The sequence below is a fragment of the Panthera leo genome, chromosome D3 (assembly GCF_018350215.1).
Source record: "Panthera leo isolate Ple1 chromosome D3, P.leo_Ple1_pat1.1, whole genome shotgun sequence".
Lineage (NCBI taxonomy): Eukaryota > Metazoa > Chordata > Mammalia > Carnivora > Felidae > Panthera > Panthera leo.
In genome coordinates, this window is record NC_056690.1 from 74338993 (window position 1) to 74363027 (window position 24035).

General features: G+C 40.0%; 1 protein-coding gene across 9 annotated transcripts in view; it reads right to left on the reverse strand.

Moving 5' to 3' along the window:
* The window catches only part of TCF4 (transcription factor 4), a 349712-nt gene that overhangs the window by 152507 nt on the left and 173170 nt on the right, over nt 1-24035 (reverse strand). For 7 of the 9 annotated variants that reach the window (XM_042911451.1, XM_042911449.1, XM_042911450.1 and 4 more), the window contains one exon: nt 19256-19320. In XM_042911451.1, coding sequence (XP_042767385.1) covers nt 19256-19320 — 65 coding nt within the window. Of the gene's footprint in view, nt 1-16792; nt 16813-17374; nt 17667-19255; nt 19321-24035 lie in introns of those variants that run through there. The other 2 variants (XM_042911455.1, XM_042911454.1) reach the window with 2 other exon arrangements.

The following is a 24035-nucleotide window of genomic DNA, read 5'->3' on the forward strand; positions in this document are numbered from 1 at the left end:
TCCTTCTATGTGAGGATGTATTAGTGTGTACTTCCCTCCTTCCTGAAACGGGCATGATGTACAGAGTTCATTGTCTATTTACCACCAAAGAAGAAAAAAAGTTGCCAATTAAATTGGCATACCATAAATTTCTGAGGTGTTAAAATGTGAAAAAATGTCTTAGAATGGACTGAATGTTGCAGCATAAGGTCTTGATACAGCTCTCCTAGTATCTTGGACAAAGCTACCATCTCCCAAGAGGAATCATAACCACGCAGGTGAGTCATCAGTCCCATTTGACTCTATCTTCTCTTCCCTACTCTCATCACCTTCATTAAACTTTTAAAAAAAGGAAAATTATTTATCATTTCTATTAAACAGAAATTAAGAAGAAAATAGTTAATGGAGGCTAACTGTATATCCCTTGACTACTTTCTGCATTTCTTATTCTTCTCAAAGGCAAGCAGTTGCTGTTGTTTTGGGAATATGTCAAGTATTTCTGAAATCTCTAAGGGCTACTGGTGGATATTCTCCTTTCTTATCACCTATTCTGATACCTCAGACACCGGGGAACTGGAAGGGATCTCAGAAACCATCTAGACCACGCCTCAGGAGAAACTGAGCCTTCAAAATGACGCTATGTACAATTGGGGGCAGGGTAAGAACTCAGTTATCTGACCCCCTGGTCTAGGAGATGCTAGACTCAAAATATTTTGCTCATTTATTTCTAACTTAGTCTAAACACAACAACCGAGAAGAAGAGTCTTTCTTGTCTTCTTAGATGAATTTTCTCCAACTAGTTTAATGGTACTAACTTTCTCTAATACTATCTCCCATTTGTATAGCATTAAAGTATAGACAGTCTGAAACAAGTTAGACAAGTTTTCTCAGATCTTCCTTTCTCACCCAGGTTCAGTGACAAAGGCTTGTTAAGTTGCAAAGAATGAATGAGGGGAACTGCATAAAGCAAGGAAAGAGTAAAAAGCAATGTATTCAATATTCCCCCATACTTTCCCTTTCTAAATGCTTTTTTAAATGAATACAATAAAATATTTCCCTCCTGTTAAACTTAACATACCACTAAATCATTTCCAAATGTAGGAAGCATCCCTGTGGCACAGTCCAAAGCAAGCCCTGCATGTCTCCATGTTGTACCAGCTCTAATAGATGTTCAAATAAACAGAGCTGCATTGGAAGACACCATGATGAAGAAGCAAAGAATTAAACATTCAGACTCCCATGCTGACGTCTGCATAAACATTTAAACCACTTCCCCATCACAAAAGTCCAACTTGGTATCTCCAGTTTATAGGTAATGTCCTAGAAAGGCAGCCCATATTTCTATAGTGTTAGCAACACACTGCACGAAATGCAGAGGCTCTGATCTCATGGACATTCTGGAATCTGCCCCAAACAGGGCAGTGTCAAATCTGGCTTGAAAACAACAAGAGCCACACTTCATCCAAAAGCACACATATCCCAAGGACTACTGCTGTTACCCAAGTCAAATGTGCCACTGTCACCTTCAAAGAAGACACTAATGGGGAGGTCCTACAGTTGAGATATGCCCCTACTGGGTCTTTCCTGAAGATGAACCTCTCATCCTATTCCATATACTCAGATCAGCTGCCACCCCTTGGCCGATCACTACCAAGACATTTTACACTCGACTAGCCTAATTCTTCATGACACTGGATCTCATGTCTTCCTCTATCTAGAAAGACTTGTGGTCACCTCAAAAAGAGACACTTTGTTTTCTTGCCAAAATATCCCAAACCAAGATGGCCAATGGGTTAATATTCTTTTCTGAGCTCTTCAGTTATGCTCCTTCTGAGTGAGAGGGCTGGCAGGCAGGGCAACACTGTCACAGCTGCAAAGAGCTCTGCAGATGTCTCTGTTGTGTTCAGTCGCACTGAAAAGGAGAAAAGATGGCCCTCTGACAACAGACAGCTGTCAATGAGATGGCATGCTCACACTCACTAGGCCAATGAGCAGCCATGGAGGTGACAAGTGCTTGGCTAATCAGCTTGCCTATAAAATCACAGCCCTTCCCAGTGCTGCTCACGCCAGCACAAGGAGTGACAGCACGTACAGTCTTCAGCTATCCTGTTCTCAGTCTCTGTGTGTGTGTCTCACTCACTCACCCCAGTGTTATTAGTACTGTTACAAAGGCTCTGGTCAACACAACATGTGTAGAAACAAAAATGAGACTAAAAGAAACTGGAACAAGAACAGGAAGAGAAATCCCTGCAGCAAAATGACTCAAAAAGGAAGCAGCGATGTACTACCCTATTCAGGGCTAGTCTGCAACAAGACTGAATTATACTGGTATCCATTATACCTAGAGAGAAATATGTATTAGAAATGAAGAGGCAGAATGATCTACCTTTTCCCCATCCTCCATCTTGTCTTTCTCCCTTCTAGCCACCAGGGGGCAATTTGGGGATAGAGACTCATAGAGGAAGCTGAAATTCTGAGCTTTAACAAATAATTAAATATTTGAGGGAGGGGGGTTATGTTGGAGTGAATCTAAAAGTAGGGCTGAAGGGAGAAACCCAGGGGACCCAGAGAGCAGAAAAGTGCTCTTAAGCTCAAAGATATCCCCTCTAAACTAATAATTAAATGCTAAATTCACTAAGGAACTACCTTATGAGACTGACAGGTATTTTTACCCACTGATCATAAAAATCTCCCTCTCTCTCTGTCTCTGTCTCCCTCTCCCCCCTTCCTCCTCCCTGTCCCTCTCATACTTGTCTTTGGTTTTTAAAAGAGCAGCTGGTTGGAAGCAGAAGATTCAGGAAGAAAAACAGGGGAGATAACCAAAGTAGATACAGAGTCAAATCTGTGGCTGTCCACCTGCATTGCAGAAGTCAAAACACCATAAGTCCATTTTAGATAAAGATGAATTTTAACAAAACGCAGCCTCACTGAAACTGACCATAATGTAGCAAAGATCTTCCACACCCACCCTCTACCTGGCCACTTTTATGCAACTCTTCTTCTTCAGCTATCCAAACAAGAGTTCAATCTGCCTGTCATGCCTAAAATAAAACCCCCAAATGGTTTCTCTAAAATAATTGTTAAAACCATTAAAGAGTGAAAAGGAGAAGTGGAAAGAGTAGATACTGGGGATAAGCGTCCTTCAAACTTGAGAGAAAAAGTGAGACTTCAAGGCTTTTCAAGCTCTGGTTCGGTGCTCACAGCCTCGGAGGTACCCATAGTTGTCAAAGGCCGCAGAACAGGCCATCAGACCATCACTACAGGGTGCCCCAAGTGGCAGAATGTCCACATGGCTGCTGCCTTCTAGCTCATCTCTGGAAGACAAAGCTGTCTTTCTTTGAGAGAAATGTAAGAAGCCATTCAATTTCTGTCTGAATTCATGACCAACAAGAAGGAGCAGTGCCAGGACAGAGCCTAAGACCAGCCACCACTTCTCCAACACCAACACCTTCAACCTGTTGAGTCAAACCAGAACAGCAGGCCCTGAAACTGGGTCCCTGTCCAGGGAATCCCCCTTGGCGGGGTTTAATGTCACAAGGATGCCAGGCCAATCACTGAGTTCTGAAGGACTTGGGATACTCCCTCTCCCTGCTCTGCCCGTACTCTTTGAAAGCTGTATTATCAGCCACATAGACCCTACTCATGGACACCAAAATATACCAACATCACATAGCCTTGGACACTCCAATCATTTCTGGCTCTATTCTCCAATCCACTATTCTAGCTAATGCTAAAATGGACATCTTCTGACTGAAAGCTTTTTCCCTCTTATGAGTTCTTTCCTAAACTTCAAAATCCAAGAAGCACAATTGCCATAATTTCATGGTTGAACGTCAATTTGCAACGTGTTATTTTGTAGCTTTTCCCAAATCTCATCAGCACTGAGGATTTCTAATATTGAATGTGGCCTTTCAGTTTTAGTTATGAAAGCAATGCTCATTATTAAAAAAATAAAACAATATAGGAACCTGTCAAGGGAAAGGACCAAGTATTTTGTACACATATTAAAATCAAGGAGGTCATTCCAGGCCACCCCAGTTCGTCCCCACGCCCAGCTTCGAAGCAGTGGTGGGAGCAGCTCCTGGGAATGACATGACACTCTCTTATCTCTTTCACTGGCTGGCTCTCTTTCACCTGCTTGGGAGGGGCCAGCCCTCTGCCACGCATCCTCCATTGTCCCAGAGCATTCCCAGGGAGATGGGGAGATGGGAGGTGCTTGGAACAGAGAGAACAACCACATCACAGAGGCTTGGGTGACACTGGCTTGCCACCTTGTACATGTCCCTTTAGAGCCCCTAATATCCATTTTTATGCTAGAACAGAAGAGGGAAGGAGGCAATCATTTCTACAGAGGAAGAAGTTATTATTGAGAAAAAGCCTGGGCTATAGAAATATAGCAACTGGAGGGAGTTCTGGTCACCTTGCCATCCCTCTCAAGTGAAAGTATAGTTCGGGTTCTCGTGGAATCCTGCCTTTGTTGCTCTGAGACTTTTAATCTCTAAGTTCATTTCACATTTTCTTTCTCTTGAGAACATGGGGTGTGTGTGAGCTCTTGCTCGTGGCAAGTGGACCTTCTAAGAATCACATCTATGGAAAATAGAGTATTGACTGTCCTGCTCGCCTGGCTCACAGTCTGGTTCTTACCAGAACAATGGGGGCCTTATCAGCCCTCTGGGGTGCTGAAGATAGTCAAGACTCTCTCTAGTTCCATTAGGGCTGCCTGACACCCTATCTTGCACACTTGCTTCTTAGTTATTGTAAAGCTTTTACATATTTAGGGAGCTTTTCCATCAAAATACTCTGGAATGGCTAGAGGCTCAGACGCATTAATGATATCTGCACACATGTGCTTTTTATCCAAGTTCACAGCTCCTGGTCATTGAGGGTAAACAGTGTTATCAGTGATTATTATGGATTTAGTCAAATATATTTTATTCCTGTCATTTATGAGCACTTGTGTTGGCTGGTATTTACAATGTCGGGATTCTGTCACTTTGGCAACCTTCTGAGACAACATTTTTCCAATGTTACAGTGACATTTCAAAAACTCAGTATTTACAAGCAAACTACACCCTCTGGCTCTGTGATGGTGCAATTCAGTGGTTGCTGAACAAAAAGGATATGCATCTAGAAATTTCTTCAGGAAGTACCTCCAGCTGCTACTGGCTATTACTTCATGGTCTAGGGTAGCCCTATGTTCTCTGGAAGGAAAAGCCTACAAAGACATCAAGGAAAAATGTCAATGTTACATGCTATTGAAATGTTAACCACTTAGGGTGGGTCCATACGAGTGAGGTCCGCTGTGTAAAGCTGACAAGTCTCCTAACATCTCTGACCTTCAGCTTCCCATTTTGCTATAAAGCAGCATTAGGTACTAGGTGGCATTTAAGTCCTTTCTGTGACATTCTATCCTAAGGATTTCAATAATACATACAAAAGTTAAACTCATTATCATCATTAGTTGTTGTTGTTGTTGTTTTCGTGTCCAACCTCAAGGTTAAAAGAAAAAGAATCGTGTGAGGGAAACGTGAAGAAGCAAATCATGATCTACTCAGCTCATCCACTTCTTCCTGTTTCTACCCAGCCTCTATCAGGTAAGATGTACCCAGGAGAATGAAGGAGGATACCTGGGAGACAAGACGCAGTTGGTATTTTATTTTTAAGTTTATTTATTTCTTTTGAGGGGCAGAGAGAGAGACGGAGAGAGAGAATCCCAAGCAGGCTCCGTGCTGTCAGTGCAGAGCCCGATGTGGGGCTCAAACCCACAAACCATGAGATTATGACCTGAGCCAGAATCAAGAGTCAGATGCTTAACTGACTGAGCCACCCAGGTGCCCCGAGACACAGCTGGTATTGTACTTCACCCATGGGCTTCAAGGCCTCACCATGCTTAGGCAGCTTGTGGCCTTTCTACCAGTGGAGTAGAGTTACTACCACTGACCGGCAACTGATGCTGTAGGGAATATGTACCACGTTGTGTGCAATTTGTAGTTACTTACGAGAAACATTCAAAATACATACTCTCTTTCGTGGCCTCTAAAGGCAATGCTTTAGATATACAGACTGCCAGGTTCATCATAGCCTCCTTAGAAATGCGGTCTTACTGACAGAGGTCCCAGTGCACTAAGCTAGATGATACCTAAGTTAACAGTGAAAAGAGAGGGGAACCATCTACGAGAAGACTCTGTGGGCTATTTGCTCTGACAAAAAGTGTCACCAACTTTATCCAGAAATAAAGAAGTGATAGGGAAAATGATAAATCTGGAGCCAAAGGACTTTGCCCCCTAGTCCCATCTCTGCCACCTGCTATTAATAGTGACAAAACTTCTCTGAGTGCTTCTGTTTTGTTATCAATGGGGATTGGAAATAGTCCCTACCTCACTGGGGTCACCAGCATGATTAATCTAAGACAAGAAATTTGCATGAAAGTGCTTAAATACATCATTTGCTCGCAGTTATATGATTCATTACCATTGTTGGTGCATTTATTCATTTACTTATCCATCCAATGACATTTGAGCAAACACTCACTGAGTGTCCTCTGTTAGGCACCAGGGATGGAGATGTCGGGCCTGCTCCCTGGCATTTTCTGGCTGTGGGGAGTGTGACAACTGTCAGGAGCAGTGGCACCTGTGTACAGAAGAGAGCCCCTCATTGTGGCCTGGGTGTAACAGTGAGGGTCCCTGGAAGAAACAAGGCATGAACTGAATCTTGGATAAAGAGTGTGAGTCACCTGGTAAAATGAATGTAAGGGGAGAAGGAGAAAGAGGATGAAGATATTCCAGGCCAATGGAAGCGCTCTTGTAAAGACAGAGACAATTATGAAAGAGCCCTTAAGGGAACTACAAACAGCTCAGTATGGCTGGAACAGATGTGAGTGAGTGTGTAGGACAAGTCTGGAGGCCAGGACAAGGCTACCAAGAGTCTGTACATCATGGTAAGGATGGGCCTCTGAAGCCATGAAAGGAGGCTAAGCAAGGGCATAACAGCATCAGGATTTTGCGCAGAAAAGCACTTCAGCCGCCATGTGAGAGAGAAGGTGGGGACAGAGGAAACTAGAGCAGTAGAGAGAGCAGCAGTGGTGACTGCGAGAGTGGGGGGGGGGGGGTGGGGCTGATGTATTGGTAGAGGAAGCCGAGTCCATGAAGTCTGAAAACTGAGGGCTTCTGGGGGTGAGGGAGACAAACCAGTCTCAGATGGCATCTGGAGGTCAGTCACCAAGCGAACACAGATGGAAGGACTAATCTTGAGGGGGAAATTCCATCACTAAAATTCAAGGTCAAAAGCACAAAACCTTAGTTGCCAAATTTTACTATATCTCCTTGAAAAATATACCTAAATAAATGTAAGAATATGAAATTTGGAAAGTAATGAGTTAGAGCCTCCAATTAGATGACTGTACTATTAGCTCAAACCCTCTACCAGGGTAGTGATATCATGATCTTCAGGGGGTGGGATGGGGAGAGATAGGGTGCTATTTCATAATACATATTTACTGAACACCCAAATGAAGGTATGGTAGAATATATTATTGTTGAATGTTCTGGAATGTTCTGATTGCTGGTTGAGGTTCTACAGAGCTGATTTAGTATGTCTCCATTCTGTTTCTAAAGCAGTAGCTACAAATACCTAGAACACAGGTAAAATTATTTGCACCAGGTAACTAAGGGAGACCTATTGAATAGAACTCCATAGGAGCCTCCAATCTTGGCATCTGAGTTTTTGAAGGTACACTATGAAATTTAGGAAACAATGTAGTTACTTAGGATACAATGAGAAGAAAAATCTGCTTTGTAATGAGGTATGAAATAGAGACAGTCTGGACTCTAGGAATGATAGGATGTATGTGTTACCTGCAAAAGGGAATAGAGAACAAGTTCTCCTAGAAATAAATCCAAGTATAGTTCCTTCTTCCACGTATAAGACCTTAAACTTAAATATTCTTACCAGAATATGACACCCAGGACTTGTGCTCTAGAAACAAATTGAAGCAAATCTTACTTAGTAACTAAGTGTCAACAGGACTGAGAACAGATCTACATTAGTGATTTCTCTTTGGTTGAGACAGTTAAATGGTAGAGACGCAGAAAGACTCCTTGAGGGACAATGTCAGAGTAGTAGCAGCTGTTGACATTCTTCTTTGCCACATGTCATTGTCCACAGCAGATCTTTTACCACTGTCGATGTTGTGTTGTACCGGTCACTCTACACATGACAGTTCTGAGTTGCAGAGCTCAGTGAGAGAAACAGATCAAAAGCACTGGCAATAGGTATTTCTACAGAAGGTAATCACATCCAGGAGAAGAAATTTCTGTTGATGGGGCTTCCAAGGAATAGTATGGCCTGAATTAAGCAGTATTCCCCCACATGTGCATGAGTTTTGTTCAAAAAATTTATTTAGAATGTATAATGTATTTTTCTATAACACAAACAAACTCACAAAGTTGAAATCCTTCTAAGATCTTGAATTCTGATTCTCTTGGGGTTTGGGATCCTAGTTGTCAGCAATGACCCTATCTAGGACTCGGCTTTTTTTTTTTTTTTAAAGTAATCTCCACGCCCAACGTGGAGCTTGAACTCACAACCTTGAGATCAAGAAACAGAATGCTCTACCAACTGAGCTAGCCAAGTGCCCCTAGGACTTGGCCTTTTATCCCCACTAGACTCTGAATCTCTGTGAACTGTGAGAGGGGCAGAAAATACCCTAGTTGATCAGAGACCGAGAATAATCTCATGGGCACAGGCAACCCCAGTGGAACTAAATGACCAACAGTTTTAATCAACAGTCTTGATTATTAAAAAAGAAAATCCATCATTTAAACTAAATGCGACTATTTTTAATCCTGACTGGTGATCAATAAGGCAACCTGATTTCCTACCTACACTGGGGCAACAATCACTACTATTTAGCTGTGACTTTTTCCTATGGAACCAGCCACTTTCCAACTGCCATCAGAGGATCTATTTCATAAGTGTACTCACTTGGGGAACAGGCACCCATGTCTCATTCCCTCAGTCCATTCACACACTGCCCTTTGAATAGCACAAAACATTCTTTCTTTCTAAGGAACTATGCGATGGGGAACCTTCACATCCTCCTAAAAGGGTACACAGTTTTCTTCCTGTTCATATAGTGGCCATCTAGTCCTTGGAATTTTCTCTGACAATAGGAAGCAAGCTCATAAACTTTTCTTCTTAACTAAATCACTGTACTTGTGGCATGATTAATTTACTATGAATAATTATACAGACACCCTAACATACTTGTTTTATTCCTGTATGAATAAAAATTTATTTTATAGACATTTATTATTGACCCATTCTTCAAAAAAAAAAAGTAAATATTAAGGTAAGGAATCTAATCATCTATGTATGCTTTGTATGACCTCTTAACTCATTCTTTCTTCATATTATCTCCTTTTCTGCCATTATGGTGATCAAATGGATCTCAAAACAGATTGTAAAAATCTCTATCAAAGCACAAGATGAGTTCATATTTTAACCCTGATTTTTTAACCTTTATGTCTATTTAATAATCACTTAAAAATTAAAGCTGCATGCTGGGTCCTTTCCCTTTGACTTTATTTATCCTGTGTTTACTGCAGCGAGGCTCTCAGTGTTTCCTTCATACAACTTGCATGGTATTTTTTTTTTATATGTGGAGATGAGGTGGAAAAGGAAAACAAAAGTGAGAATAGATGAAAGTGACTTATTATCAAAGAATGAGAAAAATGAGCCACTTGGCTAAATAAAAATAACATATTTAGTGATTTGTAATATAAGAATAAAATGAACTCACTGGGTCTCAGGAGGTCTGCAATATGATCTTTGCAAAAGGTAGCTTGCCAATTTAATTGAGGTAGGAGTTATTTAATTTTTTTACAGGTATAGTTTTCAATAAAACTACATATGCCTATAATACTGCGATGGCAGATGTGTCTCGATTATTAGAGGTGGGCTCAAGGGAATATATACAATGGATCTTGAAATCTGCAAGCAGCTGTTGGGGGGGGCTGAAATGATGGGGGAGGGCATTGTACCACACACACATGTTCCTTAAGTGCAGCAATGTTTTGTTATTTTACTGCAGGTGTATTACAAAGATGAAATTTAATAACTTACTGTATACAATACCAATAAAACTGAAAAGATTCAGTGCCCTGCTGTTCATTATCACTGTACAAATGAGCTCAGATTATTCCGTGTGCATGCACAGTCAGACCCCGATACACAGGTACCCCCACATCTAGAGCTCTAGAGAATGGTCACTGCTTGAAAAGCTCAATGATATTCCTCCTAATTACTTTCTTATCACTGAAGTGTCATTGTCCCAAATTTACACAAATGTGGCTTTGAGGTAGGTTGAAAATAAGATGTATCTAGCGTTTTTTTTTTAAATGTCATAGAAAGCCTTCACTAGAAGATGTCTTTTGAAAGGAGAGAGTAATGAAATCAACGGTTACATAGATTTCATTAAGTTACCATAAGAATTAAACAGTGATGACATATTCTATTTAACAAAATCTGGGGAAGTGCCAGGCCAAGAATGCTATCCCACCAAAACTGGACTTCTCCCTTTATTAAGTACAAAAATAAGTGCCATACTATGAAAAAAACATTTATGCACTAGAAATCCTAAAGCAAATGCAACTATGTATTCTTGCCGGTTTTCTTCTCCCAAGAAACTACTTCTGTTGGATAATAAATAACACACTGAACATAAAAGGTCCAGGCTTTAGGAAGCTCAGTTTAGTTTATCTGTGAGTGAAAGTATATGTAAAGAAATCCACATAAACATCCAGAACACAGACACCCAATTTTTCAAAGGATGAGGCTCAGTTCTAAGCAGGTTACCGTATCAGGTCCGGCAGCAGACTCGGTATCTATTCCTTTCTAAAGTATTTATTTCTAAAAAGATTATGGGGTTTTGTTGGGATCTTGCAGTGTTCCCACTATTTTAACTTGGGGGTCTTCCGTTCTAAGAGTTCCAGAAGATACCTCCTTAGTGATGAAACCATTTCAAGCATGCTCATAAAGGAATAAATATTTCTGCCATTTTATATTGAAAAGTTTTCCTGACACGGCATTGGGAGTATACTTCCTTCCTTCTGGAAAGAAGCTTTAGGGCTATCCCGATTTCTATACTATAGGCAGGCTCATTTCAACATTAACTTTTATCAAGTACACGTCAGTGTGAAACCAATTGTTTAGTCACTAATTGATTTTCCCCTTTCTCTTTACATATAAAACATATAAAGATGAACTGAGTTCCTAATTGCTAGTGGTTATTAAAACCTCCCAAATACGTCTTACAGGAAAAGAGAAGTTAATCCCAAGATTCTAGTGAAATTTCCATTTGGATACCAGGACTCCTTTTTCTTTTTTTCTTTTTGGTGTCCCATAAATCATCTCAAAGCAATTTCATTTTTTTCATGCACTCACTGTCCTGAACTGTTGTATAAAACTTGCCTGTGCTTCTAACACATATATGTCATTTCATGTATTTCACAAGTGAGTTAAATGCCATAATCGAAAAATTATGGGGTCACATTTAAGAGCCTGAGAAAGGTATGGTTTTAGAATTTGACTCTATGTAGTTCTTGTATTTTTGGAAAACTAGTTTGCTCTATGAAGAATCCAAATTCATGTAATAGCGAACCATATTCTGCCTGCATTGCACAAAAAGCAAGGCCCAAATATAATCTATACATTTTTAAGAAAGTGTTCATGCTGTTGCTAAAATGTGAATTGGCATATTCTACCCCAGCCTTTTCACAGGGAAGCTTTATTGGTTTTAATGAAATTACACATGCTAATTCTGAAATTACAGAATGGATCATGCATATAGACACAGGCGGTTTACTTAAAAATAAGAACAACCAAAAAGGGCCAGGCAGTCAGGAGCCATGTGGTCCCCCCCCCCCCCCCACCGCCAACCTCCCGCCAAGGGCACAGAGTTCTAGCACATCCTTAACAGACCTGAGTGAAGCTACTATTCTAGGCACCATGTTAGGCCCAGACTCTCCAGTGGGCCTGGTACCTACCAAAAGTGGTTTTCCAGATGGGCTGCAATATGGATCTTTGAGCCTAGAAACCTCGTCATAGGTGGGGCAGCAGGGAACCCACACTGGAAAAGCACTGGCTTTAAAACCAGTTATTTCAGAGTTCAGAATCTGGCTCTGAAGCTCACTTGGGGTGTGACCTTAGTCCTGCTTGCTCTACTTCTCTGGGCTTCACTTTCTTAATCATTAAATGAGGACAATAACAATCAGCATAAAAGTTTCTACTGGCACCTAATATTACTTCCCAGGCTTCCTCTAGATTGAGCTCGGACTAACTTTTAGAGATCCATTCATTTTGACATCCACTCATCAGCCACATCCGGGTTGTGCAAGGACTGGGGAGGGACCAGACCCACTATCTCAGTGACCATCACCGAGACAACTTTGAGAATCACAGCTGCCTATCGGACTCAGTCGGTCAGCCACTGACAGTCAGTCTTGTGAGGTCTTTAAGAATAATTACTGGAGTATAGAGGGGACAATGTGAGAATCTAGAGAAACTCCACTGCTTATAAGATTCATCTAAGAGCGAGTGATATAGACATTGTCATAAGGTCTAAAATTTCAGCAAAATGCTAGAGTTTAGTTTGCAAGGAAACATACTTGCCTTATTCTTCTTGCAATTAAAGCTTTTCTGACCATTACCCTGAGCCACAACAGTTTTTTTTTTTTAACCAATATACCTTAAGAGACTTTAAAAATGCTTTAATGCTTCCAGTTCCCTCTAGTACCATATTTAATACAAGGATTATTAGCATTAAACTTGTATATGTATGAAATATTTAAATTACCAGTGCTAAAATACGAGCAATGAAAGAAAGCTTTTTACAGAAGAATATCAGCTATAAATTAAGATGAAATGATGTTTTTTTTTAATCACTACTTCAAAAGCAAGCATCATCAATGTATGCTAAAACCATCAAGCCTAAGAGTACTGAGGAAATGGAATATCTGCCCAGTGCGAAAGTAACAACACAACAACTGTTTACTGATTGCAAGAAGAGAAAGATTTCTTTACAAGAGAAAGAATCTGGGGGTCCCCACTTTCACCAAGTGATTAAAGTCAGCATCATCAGTAGCAGCATAACTTGACATTATATGCCTCCGAATGGAATATAATATGAAGCACATAGCATCATCTATGACATACTCGGGCCCAAAATGTGTAGCATCCATATGAATAAACCTTTAGACATAATTTCCAATCTATAGGTAAGACAAGTGATAGATAACAAATTAAACAGTACCACAAAGAAATAAGCTGACAATTCTAGATAGGGGAATATTTTTCAAGACAACTGGCCTGATTTCTTTAAAGTAAATATTTTTTTTTAATTACAGGAATTGTTCTAGTTTAAAAGAAATTATAAAGAGACAACAGAAACCAAATACCACGCATGAATGCGATGACTGAAAAAAAAAAAGCTACTGAGGACATTTTCATGGGAGGACATTTTAAGAAATGTGAATACAAATAGGGTATTAGATTGGGAAATTATTATTATTTTCTTTAGAAGTGATAATAGTATTTTATTTCAATGGCTAAGTGTTTTTAATTTTAAAAGACGTGAAAAATCTAGGGGTGAAATCTTATTAGGTCTGCCACTTAACAATGGTTCACTGAAAAATGTACATGTACATTTATCTACATGAAGCAAATATAATAAATATTAGCAACTGTTTAATATAAGTGGTGGGTATACGACACTTCATTTTATTGTTTTTTCAACTTTTCTAAGTATTTGGAAATTTATGCTACGTAAGATGTCTAAACATTTTTTTAATTAAATAAATGGAGCTTGATGGTCTCTGTTCAGAAAGCTGCTATGGGGGTTGAAGGGAAAACATGTAAGAGCCTCCCCTTGTTTTTTTCCATAGTACCTAACACACAGGTAGAGGGCCAATAAATATCTGCTCACCAATGCGATGAAAGAATGTCTCCATTCTCTCCTTTGGTGAGTTTTGGAATGGCTGGTGTTGGGTGAGAGGTCCACCCATTAACAATGCCCCCAAAACAAACAAGCTGCTGCGTGAACAGCTGCCTGGGGCACAGTCGCGATGGCACACACGCGGTAAACTCGGGCCCTGTGATGTCTGAAGTCATCACGATTATAAATACTGTGCCCCACTGTCCTCACTGGCATAGTCCAAAAGGATGGGACTGGATTCTCACCTTTGGTTCCAATAACATGCCCACCGGAAACCCAGAACATAGAATTCTCTCATCATCTCCTTTGAGAACGTTCAGCCTAGAACAGTGAGACCAGCACGGGGCCAGTACCCAGCGCCCTGTAAGTGACGAGTGACTTTCCACGCTATGACCTGTGTGTCATTCCGGGGTCTGCACAGCACATTAGAAGGGCAGACTTCCAAAGGACTTTCTTTGAGGCAGTATGGATTTTCTCATTTTTGTAGGCATGAAAACAATGCTAACTAATGGTTCCCATACATTGCTATTCTGACTTCCCGGTCTCAAAATGTGATGCTGGGGCCACAAACCTTAGGTTATCACAATTCTCACCCTGCTAGGCACAGAGTACACATAGTGCAAGATAAAGCCAACGTGGCCCCTGCCTTGTAGGAGTTTACAGAATCTCGCCGGAAATCAGCATTCAACAATCCAAGAGGCGCTATGGAAGGGAAGCATAAGGCAATACACAGGCACAGTACGTGGGCGGTAGAGGGTCCTCGGAAGAATGCATTGGACCCAGACTGATTTACTGTCCACTGTGAACAAACATTTAAGTGTAATGTCAAAGTAAAAAACAAGATGCATTTCTGCTTCCACAAGATCCAAGTAGCCATTTTTTTTTAAGAACAAAGGATTTCATGCCTTTTTTGCTTCCATGCTTCCTATTTTGACTTTAGATAAGGAAAACTTAAAGGGGCCAAAAGTTTTCGAATTAAGTCACTTGTAATTCTGTCTGTATCAAAAATAAAAATAATCAAAAGAAAAACAATCAGTTCATAAATGTGTAATTCGTTTCAGAACCAACTATAATGTTTAATTTCAATGAATCAAAAATGAAGTTTATGAGCAAGTCAAAAATCATATAGAGAAGATCCATTTTCTATAGTTTCAAAGTTTCTGGAATTTAACAGAAGTATCTGAGATTATGCCTAATTCTTAAATCCCGTTGGTTTTAAGGTCTCAACATCAAATAACTTTATCAGCATAGTCCTATTTGATTACTTGCTGAGAAAGAAAAAGAATGCAGTTGAGGTTAGAGCCTTGGACTTCACTAGAGAAAACAAGATATGGGCTGGGACATTCACAGTTGCAGAATTTTGTATAAAGACATCAAGGCGTCCTCCTGATTTTCAGTAAATCACTAATTCTCACTGCCTTTTAAATGAAGTTTTTATGCAGTTTATATCCATGTCTTGAATAATCAAATTAAGGCAAAAAGTCTAAAAGCTCTTTCAAGGTCACTGGCAATACCAGTTTTTGAACACATCTTTAAAATACAGTACATTCCTCTAGAACATTCTAGGAAACCATCAAACCTAGCTACACAGTACATCACCTGGGAACTGTCAGAAAAGCAAAGGCCCAACTCATAAGATTCTAATTTAATTGGTCTCAGATAGGGCCCAGCTTTCCATATAGTACACACACACACACACACACACACACACACACACACACCACAAAACTTGCCCAGGAGATACTAATAATGAAACGATTGCTGTAGACCTGGTCTATATCCCAAAAAAGAAAAGACAAGCAATTCCTGATAATCCATCCTGAACTTTCATTTAAGGAGAAAACTTCTGCCTTAATAACAATCACTTGTGTTGACATCATCATTCCATTCAAAAACAGAAGATCTCGGCAAGATTAAAAAGTTTGCATTCACCAAACATCCTATTCAAAGCAGCAAAAGAGGCCAAAAGCAAATGACATTGTTTTTTTTTTTCCTTTTGTGATCTTCAATGATGCCCATTAGGTATTAGTTATTGGTTACCGGATAGAGGTTGGACTATCTTGCGAAAAACTTCATTTCCGCTCATTTTCATTTCTGTCAGACTTTCCATTATAAATTTTATTTTCTCTCAGTAAAAGTAGTATGAGGTTGCAATTTGGCAAGAACATTTTAAGCCTGGGTGTGATTTCCGTACCCCAATTTGATTTAAATTAGTTTTGCCATATTTAGTGAGGACTAAAAAAAAGTCCATTTGGCCGCTTTGCTTTTGCCTATTGGTTCATTATCTACACAGTTTCAAAAGTCTGAAAAAGTTACCATGTTTATTTCTGATAATTTTACGTGGAAATGCATTAATGAATTCATATTACTATTTTTAATGAAAACAACTTAAAAAGAACCTGCCAGCTTTTGTTTTTTTGGCTAAAATATCTACTCTTCAAAAAGCCACATGTTTTTCACTATTCATGTTAAATCCTCAAGAGGGACATCACAGATACGTGTAATATTTTTTTAACCTGATGCATTTTCGAAATACCATACACTTCAAAATAATAATTTATTTCTCCAGGACAGCATTTTGCTACCTGTTGCTTACCACCGCTATTTCTCTACACCAGACAAAAGGCTATTTGGGATTGGAATAAGCATGTTCCCATGTAACAGTGCTCAATCCTCTAAGTCCACAGGATACATTGTTATAATATGATAAAGCTGCTTTTGGAGCTCCTCAGGGCATATACCATCTATAGGATTTCCACCCAGCATCTCCATAATGTAGTAAACAGGAGAAAACAAAAGCTTTCTCTCCAGGAAGCCACTCACCTTACCACACAGTGGGGAATCATTTCAGCTGTGATCTGCTACTTAGACTTGAAGCCCAAGTACCCGACACTTTGCCTTTCTTTTTTGGTTTGCATAGCTGGTGTTGGAGACGGGGATTCAAAAAGCAATTCGGCATAAGAGAAACATTCACTGGAAGAGACACACTATGGTCTGCTCTATTCTCAAATTTCACGGAAAGCAGAAGAAATTCATAGTATGTGCACTTTTCCTCTCCAGCCTCAATTTTCTCAATCAGGGGATTTCCAAAATTTTGCTCTTTTATTTATCCTTAAGTGATCACACTGTTTATGGTTACTGCTGAGACCATGCTAAGCACAGAGATAGTCGGTTCTTGCAAGACTCACGACCACGAAGCAGAAATAAGAATGACAGAATCGCCACACTCCACAGCTACATTATGAAGACTTTTTAAGAAAAGCATATGCACTCATACTCCTATATACAACAGAATTTTCCTGGACATGAATGTCTCAAAACGAGCCTCCCAAGGCCCGGAAATTCAGCCATCACACACCAGTCCGTCCACCTCTACTCCACCCTCTGCCCCCTTCCACTCCTCACCTTGTGTCTGCCAAAAAAATCACTTCAGTTTCACCCGAGGGAAGTATTTCCCACAAACCGAGGGAGGGTCTGTGTCCCTGCACATACACAGACAGACTCACGCGGTCTGGATGATGCTTTAACAAGTTAAGGGGCCTCGCGCTTACTCAGCAGAGGAAATCTTTGTGTCTGTGAGGAATCACGCCAATTCCTATTAGTAAGAAAGGATACAGGGGCGAGGAAGCCTATTCTCTCATTGACCAGAAAAAGAGGCCCAGCGAAAACAGAGACCTCTGCCATGACCATCTGCAAAAAGGAAGGATGTTGTCAACTTTCTTCTCCCCAAAACTCTAATGACCTCTGCCTTGACCCTCAGAAACCAGATACACAGGAACCGGCTCTTCTGCAGGAATTGGGAGCTTTACACTAGAGACTCGGCACTAAGAGGCTTGTCGCCCGAGCTATCTGCCCCGAACATTTGCACTCACATTCCAAAGATGTTTCCGTTGCGCTGGAATGGCTGTAAATTTCTTTCCTGCAGAATTCTTTCCAAACAAACTGCCATGAACTGTACTCTGCAGCTTGTGCAGCAGGACTTCTTAACCAAGCACGGTTCCCCTCATCGCAACCAATCTTTTAGATGCCGAATAGGATTGAATTGGTAGCTGGGCCAGAGGAGGCAACTTTAAAAATGCAAATATATCGGGGGGGGGGGGGGGGGGGCGGGAAGAAACCTCCACCAGAATTCCACCTTTAGTGACATATGACTGATCCATAAAGGTAAATCCTTCATCCTTCACGGGCTCTATTTCATTGCTAAAACTATTTGCTTACGTTTTCCAGGATATATTAAACAGGTTGTTTCAAAAATTCAAAATTGATTTTTTTTTACCCATTTCACTAAAGAAAATGGGAGGGTGAGAGGGTTCCAGAGAGCAAGCATTCCCTTTCTAGCACAAGAAGGTACATTCTGCTTAAACGAGGAATAAAACAGTAGAAAGCTTTGAATATTTGACAGGATTATTCAATTTTATCAAGAGTTTTCCAAAGTAAGAAACCAATGCAAAAAAGAAAAAGAAATCCCAAACAAAAGATTTTAAAGATGCGATTAATTCCAATATTGAAATAAAAAAGAACACATCTATAAAAACTCAATTGTCTTAAAGCTTATACTTTGGGCTCTGGATATTATTTTCAGAACTGGGCTTTCTCTGGGCAGTGAAAAGTATGCAAATGCAGAGTGCACACAGACGCAAACACACACATGCTATACCTTTGTATTACACTGGCATTTTATTATTTAATTAAAGTATTCTTATTTTTCTAGCTCACGCATGCTTCCCTTGAGACGGCTTTGCTGTTAGCCTGCTGGCCTTGACTTCCAGCCAAAAACAATTCAGAAACAAAAAGGGACAACAAATCATATTTTCACAGACATTTTTATCCCTCAATACAACCCTGTTTTCACACAACATCATACAGCCCCTATGAAAACTATAATTTAGGGCAATAACCACCCGAACCCAGGGTCTGACACATGGCTGCATGAAGTATTTCTAGTGTGAGAAATTCTCAAGTTCTTAATTGCAAATAAACTCTTTTGATAGAACCACTTTAACCGGCGTTGCTGGTTTGCAAACAGTGCCACTGGTACCGGCTGATGGATTAAAAAATAAAAACAAGCCAGTGAATGTAGTTCTGATACAGCAGGGATCTAGAGACGAGGTGTTTATTACTTCCAAGGTCTGTGTTATTTCGTTACTTTTTAGAAGAGGGAGGCATCGGCAGACTTTCGGTGCATCTTAGTGCCACAGTCTAAGATGCATCACCTAATTTACACAACAAACCGTCATTTACCAGGTTAATTCTCTCAACCCTTCCCCAAGCAAGAGTCTCACTTACCTGGTGGCAACCCTGTAAGTTTGATTCTCTCCCATAAGATGAGTAGGAGCCCCTTTCTGTTTTACCTGCCAAGAGAAACAACAAAAAAGTGTAAATTACGTTTTTCCTTTAAAAAAAAAAAAAAAAAATCTCCAGGTAACAGACATCCACTTCTCTTCCCCGATGTTTACATACGTAAAGTAGGCACTACGGGCAAATGTATGCAAGCAAGAGAGGGAACAGCACTTCCTCACTCTGGCTATGATAAACTGGAAAAAAAATATCCTTCATTCCTATTCTTAGCCAAACTGCTCCACACTTCCAAAAACTGTCATTCCAATGGCCTCCACTTTCTCTAACAAACAAATTGTCAGCCCTTATTTTCACTTTCTTTCTCTCACAAAATTTAAACAATTTCATTTTTATTTACACAGCAGGCAAATTATCTATGTAATGACCCTAGTCTAGTAATTCCCATTGATTATATTGACACTTAATGGTGAGGCCAAAGCTAATCAATCAAGGCTCTCCAGATGGTGAATATAGCAAAGAAACTACTCAAAATTCTGACTCTCTCTCTCTCTCTCTCTTTTTTTAAGCTCCCTTTCCCAGGGGTACACCCCATAATGATCGAAATGATGATGGAATTTACATTTGGGAAAGGGGGCTTTTGAAAAATTGCCCCCTCTGAACCCAAATTCAGATTCTACCAACTGACCCAGTGGAACAAGGAATAAGGCAACGTCAGTGTCTGGTTCCAATTCTAACAACTCAGTTTTTATCCGTAGATGGCTCTACAGAGATATATAGAGCCTCAGATGCTATCTGGCCACATCTAAGGATAACATCAAGGCTGCTCATTTGTTTATTTTAGAAGTATCTTTAGCCTTAATAATCTGCAAGGGAGACAATGAAACCACATTTCAAGAGATCTAAGCAGTAGAATTTAGTGACATATGAAGAGTTGTCATAGAAAATTGATCCGTATTAGGACATTAAAAAGGACTAGTGACATGACTAGGTGCCCAGAACATAAGCCCCACCCCAAGAGGGAGGGTTACTTCTTTCTTCAAGAGTAGAGCTTAAGGGTGCATAGTACTTTACACCCAGGACTCTACTGTTCTTTTTTCCAATGGGAAGACTCAACAGTGGTATTTTGAGACACTGAATTGAAATCCTTCTAAAGTTTACAACCCCCAAGTTTTCCTCCCTCAACTCCAGTTAAAATAAATGTTAAAAGTAACAGTAGTCATTTTTTATCTTTTGGTTCAATGACAATGCTATTAGAGTCTACCTTCCTGACACCACACAAAGAACCTATCTTTAATAAATCTTCTATCTTGTCAAAAGTGCACCTTGTAGCTAAGTCACTATATACATAAAATGGAAGATGATTTTCAAAAAAAAAGCCAAACCTGAGTGTTAAAATTTCTCTCTCGGTATTAACTTTTCTACTAGCTTCAATGAATCTCAGGCTTAGGAAAACACTTCCCCCCTGCCCCATTTCTGGTATTGTGTTGAGGGCAAAGTAGAAAATCAATGTCCGTATCAGTTTCAATTCCAATGAAACAGGATACCATCTCATAGACTGTCTATCAAGAAAGATCTAAGAGAATAACTTTCATTGTATGAGGATTTTACGTTAAAGAAAAGACACGTTTACCCATTTCAGAAGCATAAGTGGTCATACAGACATACGTACTCTTCTGTGTAAACCAAGTGTAAACTTATACTCTTTAATTTCTCTTTGTAAATATTACTAACAGAAAAAGCTCGACCTTTATGAGCTATCAAATGACATATGTCCTTCCTTATGCTCTTATGTCTAAAAAGCTTCAATACAGCCACCACATAGTTCACTCTGATGTAATATCCACTTGTTTAACAATCAGAAAAGCAGGTGGAGTAGGGAGGTAGGCAGACAGACAGACAGAAAGATAGATGGATAAAGGAGAATTTACTCTGACTTCCCAGTTAAGTGAACAAACATCTAGTGTCCTGTTTGGGTAATTTCTAAAAATCAGATTGCAAAATACAGTAGGAAGGAAGAAGGGCTATCTAATTTTTCTCTAGAAGGAATTACTGAAGCTATCCCCTATAGAATTTCACCACCTGGTATTATTTCCCACCCCTGACTCCAGCACAGAGACCTGGTTCCTACCAGGATTTGTCTCAATTCATATATATAAGCTGGGGCTATTCCTTCCATCATTTTAAAGGTAGAAGATCAGTGCAAATAGTAAGGGGGAGAGAGGGGAGGGGGGAGAGAGAGGGAGAGGGAGAGGGAGAGGGAGAGGGTGAGGGAGAGGGAGAGAAGAAGAAGAAGAAGAAGAAGAAGAAGAAGAAGAAGAAGAGGAGGAAGAGGAAGAAGAAGAAGAAGAAGAAGAAGAAGAAGAAGAAGAAGAAGAAGAAGAAGAAGAAGGAAGAGAGAGGGAGGGAGGGAGGGAAAGAGAATATGAATGAAAATAAATGGAAGAGAAAGGAGAGAAATAAAGAGAGGGAGAATGAAATGAAAAGAGCAAGGGGGTAGGAAGGAAGGGAGAGAAGGAGGAGGGAGAGACGAGAAGAATATGAATTCACGCTGCACAGAGTCCCCAAAGTACTCTTGGCTACATAGACCCAGCATTCTTTACTATCATATCAGATACAGACTGCTTAATCTTAATTTTGCTTGTTAAAAAATATTTATCCAGATACAAAAATAAACCCACTGCAAATTACAAGTTGTCAGGGTTAAAAATCTACTCCTGTTTGTGTGGGGGAGGATAAGAGACCAGCATAGACATGAATCATTCTCAGTAATTTGAGTGTTTCCATGACATCAATGGGCACCCGTCCAGGACTCTGTCGAAGTCTGCGAGGTACCAAAGAGGCAGCGCAGCCAGCAGGAGGCTGGGAGGTGCACTTTTTTTTATTTATTTATTTTTTTTTTTAGGATTATGCTCCTTGTAAAGATTTCATCTGTAGCATCCACTTTTACCATCAAATAGATCGCTCCAGAGATCATGAGAGAACACATTTCATTCTGATAGTGTAAGCCTTTAACTTTATTACATCTTTTTGTTCCCAAATTCAACTATAAATCTGCCCTCACAGCCCAAACCCCTGTTTGGGAGCAAAATAATCAGGGACTGTGGGCAAACCGAGCACCTTCTCAAACATATTATATCTGTTCCTATCATTTGCTAATGACAAACAGCAGCCATTTTACAATGACATCTCAGTTTCTAAAGAATATATATATGTACATATATATATCTTTTGTGCAAACTGTCCATTAAAAATTAGCTATGGTTTTGATGTTGATTTTCTGCTTAAAATTCGCTGGAACATTTGTTTCAGATAATAAAATTTTCAAGAGCACTGATAACATGTCTGAGTAGGATTCTTATGTGACTATCTGTGCTCATGAACACAAAAGCCCCTAACTATCTGCGTTTCCTCTATGTCAGGCATGGGTTTTTGTCACTTATACCTACTGGCTGGCGCGGACAGCTTCTTTCCTCCTTTCTCCATTCTTCGACACCCACCTCCCCCCCCATCCCCACAACCACAATGAAGCCCTGAAAGAGCTGAAGGTTCTATTTTCCCAATATTTAAAAGAGATAGCAGCGATGAACAAACCCGGCGCGTTCACTGCGGAATTTTCGAGACAACCCTCTAGTACGACGATGCGACAGCCGCTGCGGATATTTTTTGGCACAAAGACAATGGTGGCAGTGCCAAGCCCCATGGCGAAAACTACTCAGAAGAGGCATAAGGGTGGCATTAATCGCTCAAGTCTTTTACTGCATGGACTACTGCTGTCCATATTTTAGAAACTAAAAGTACCCGTTAGTAACATTTGTTGTATGCCCGTAAAGGGGTGGGGCGCGGGGGGGATTCTGAAATATATACCAGAAACCAATCTTGTCAGGCATTTGATTCATTTTTATACCTAAAAGGACCAAATGTTAAACTTTGCTGCTGGTGATGATTTGCCTTGCACGAAACGAATGATATGACCTAATGGAGTACACTGAAGGCTGAATGAAAGCTATAGAGAGGATTTCATAAACTAAGTCGACATATTGGCTAAACAACTTTCTTCTGCAAAAATGATGTATACAAGGAACATGTAATACTATGTCACAATTTTTTAAATTAAGCAAGAAAAATGCTGTAAATGAGCAGACACAACATCCGTCAATCAATCCTTCTGGAGACAAAGGAGATCAACACGCAGCCCCTTCTCCAGAACAAGTCGGCATCTACAGTGAGCAAACAATCCAGAAAGTCAACACGTGTTTTGACCAAATTGAACCCATCAGCTGCTAAAACCTATATTTAAATTTGACTATTAAAATGGCAGCAATTGATAATCAATAAAGGATTCCCTTGCTTCTTCTGTTGCCCTTGAAACACAAACCTAAGCAGAAAATATAAGCTGCTTCCAATTTTTTTAAAGGCCAATATTTTTGTTGATCTATTCAATAAACCCTTTATCTTGCTGCCCTGGGAAGGTAAGGGGGAAAAAATGGTTTTTGTTTAGGGGCATTACTGTTAACAAATGTCTATAAAATTCCAAATGTAATACTTTTATATTCTTATATCATTTTCCATTTGACTTCTATTTTTTTCTTTCAATATATCCATGGTATCCTATTGTAAGGGAATGCCAAGGAAACCGGATGAGAATGAAAACATCACTTAAAGCAAACATGATCTCATAAGTCCATTTATTTACAAGGATACATCCAAGAAGTATCACCTTTGGTAGATTACTGCACCTGAACAATTCTAATCCACATGGAAACAGACA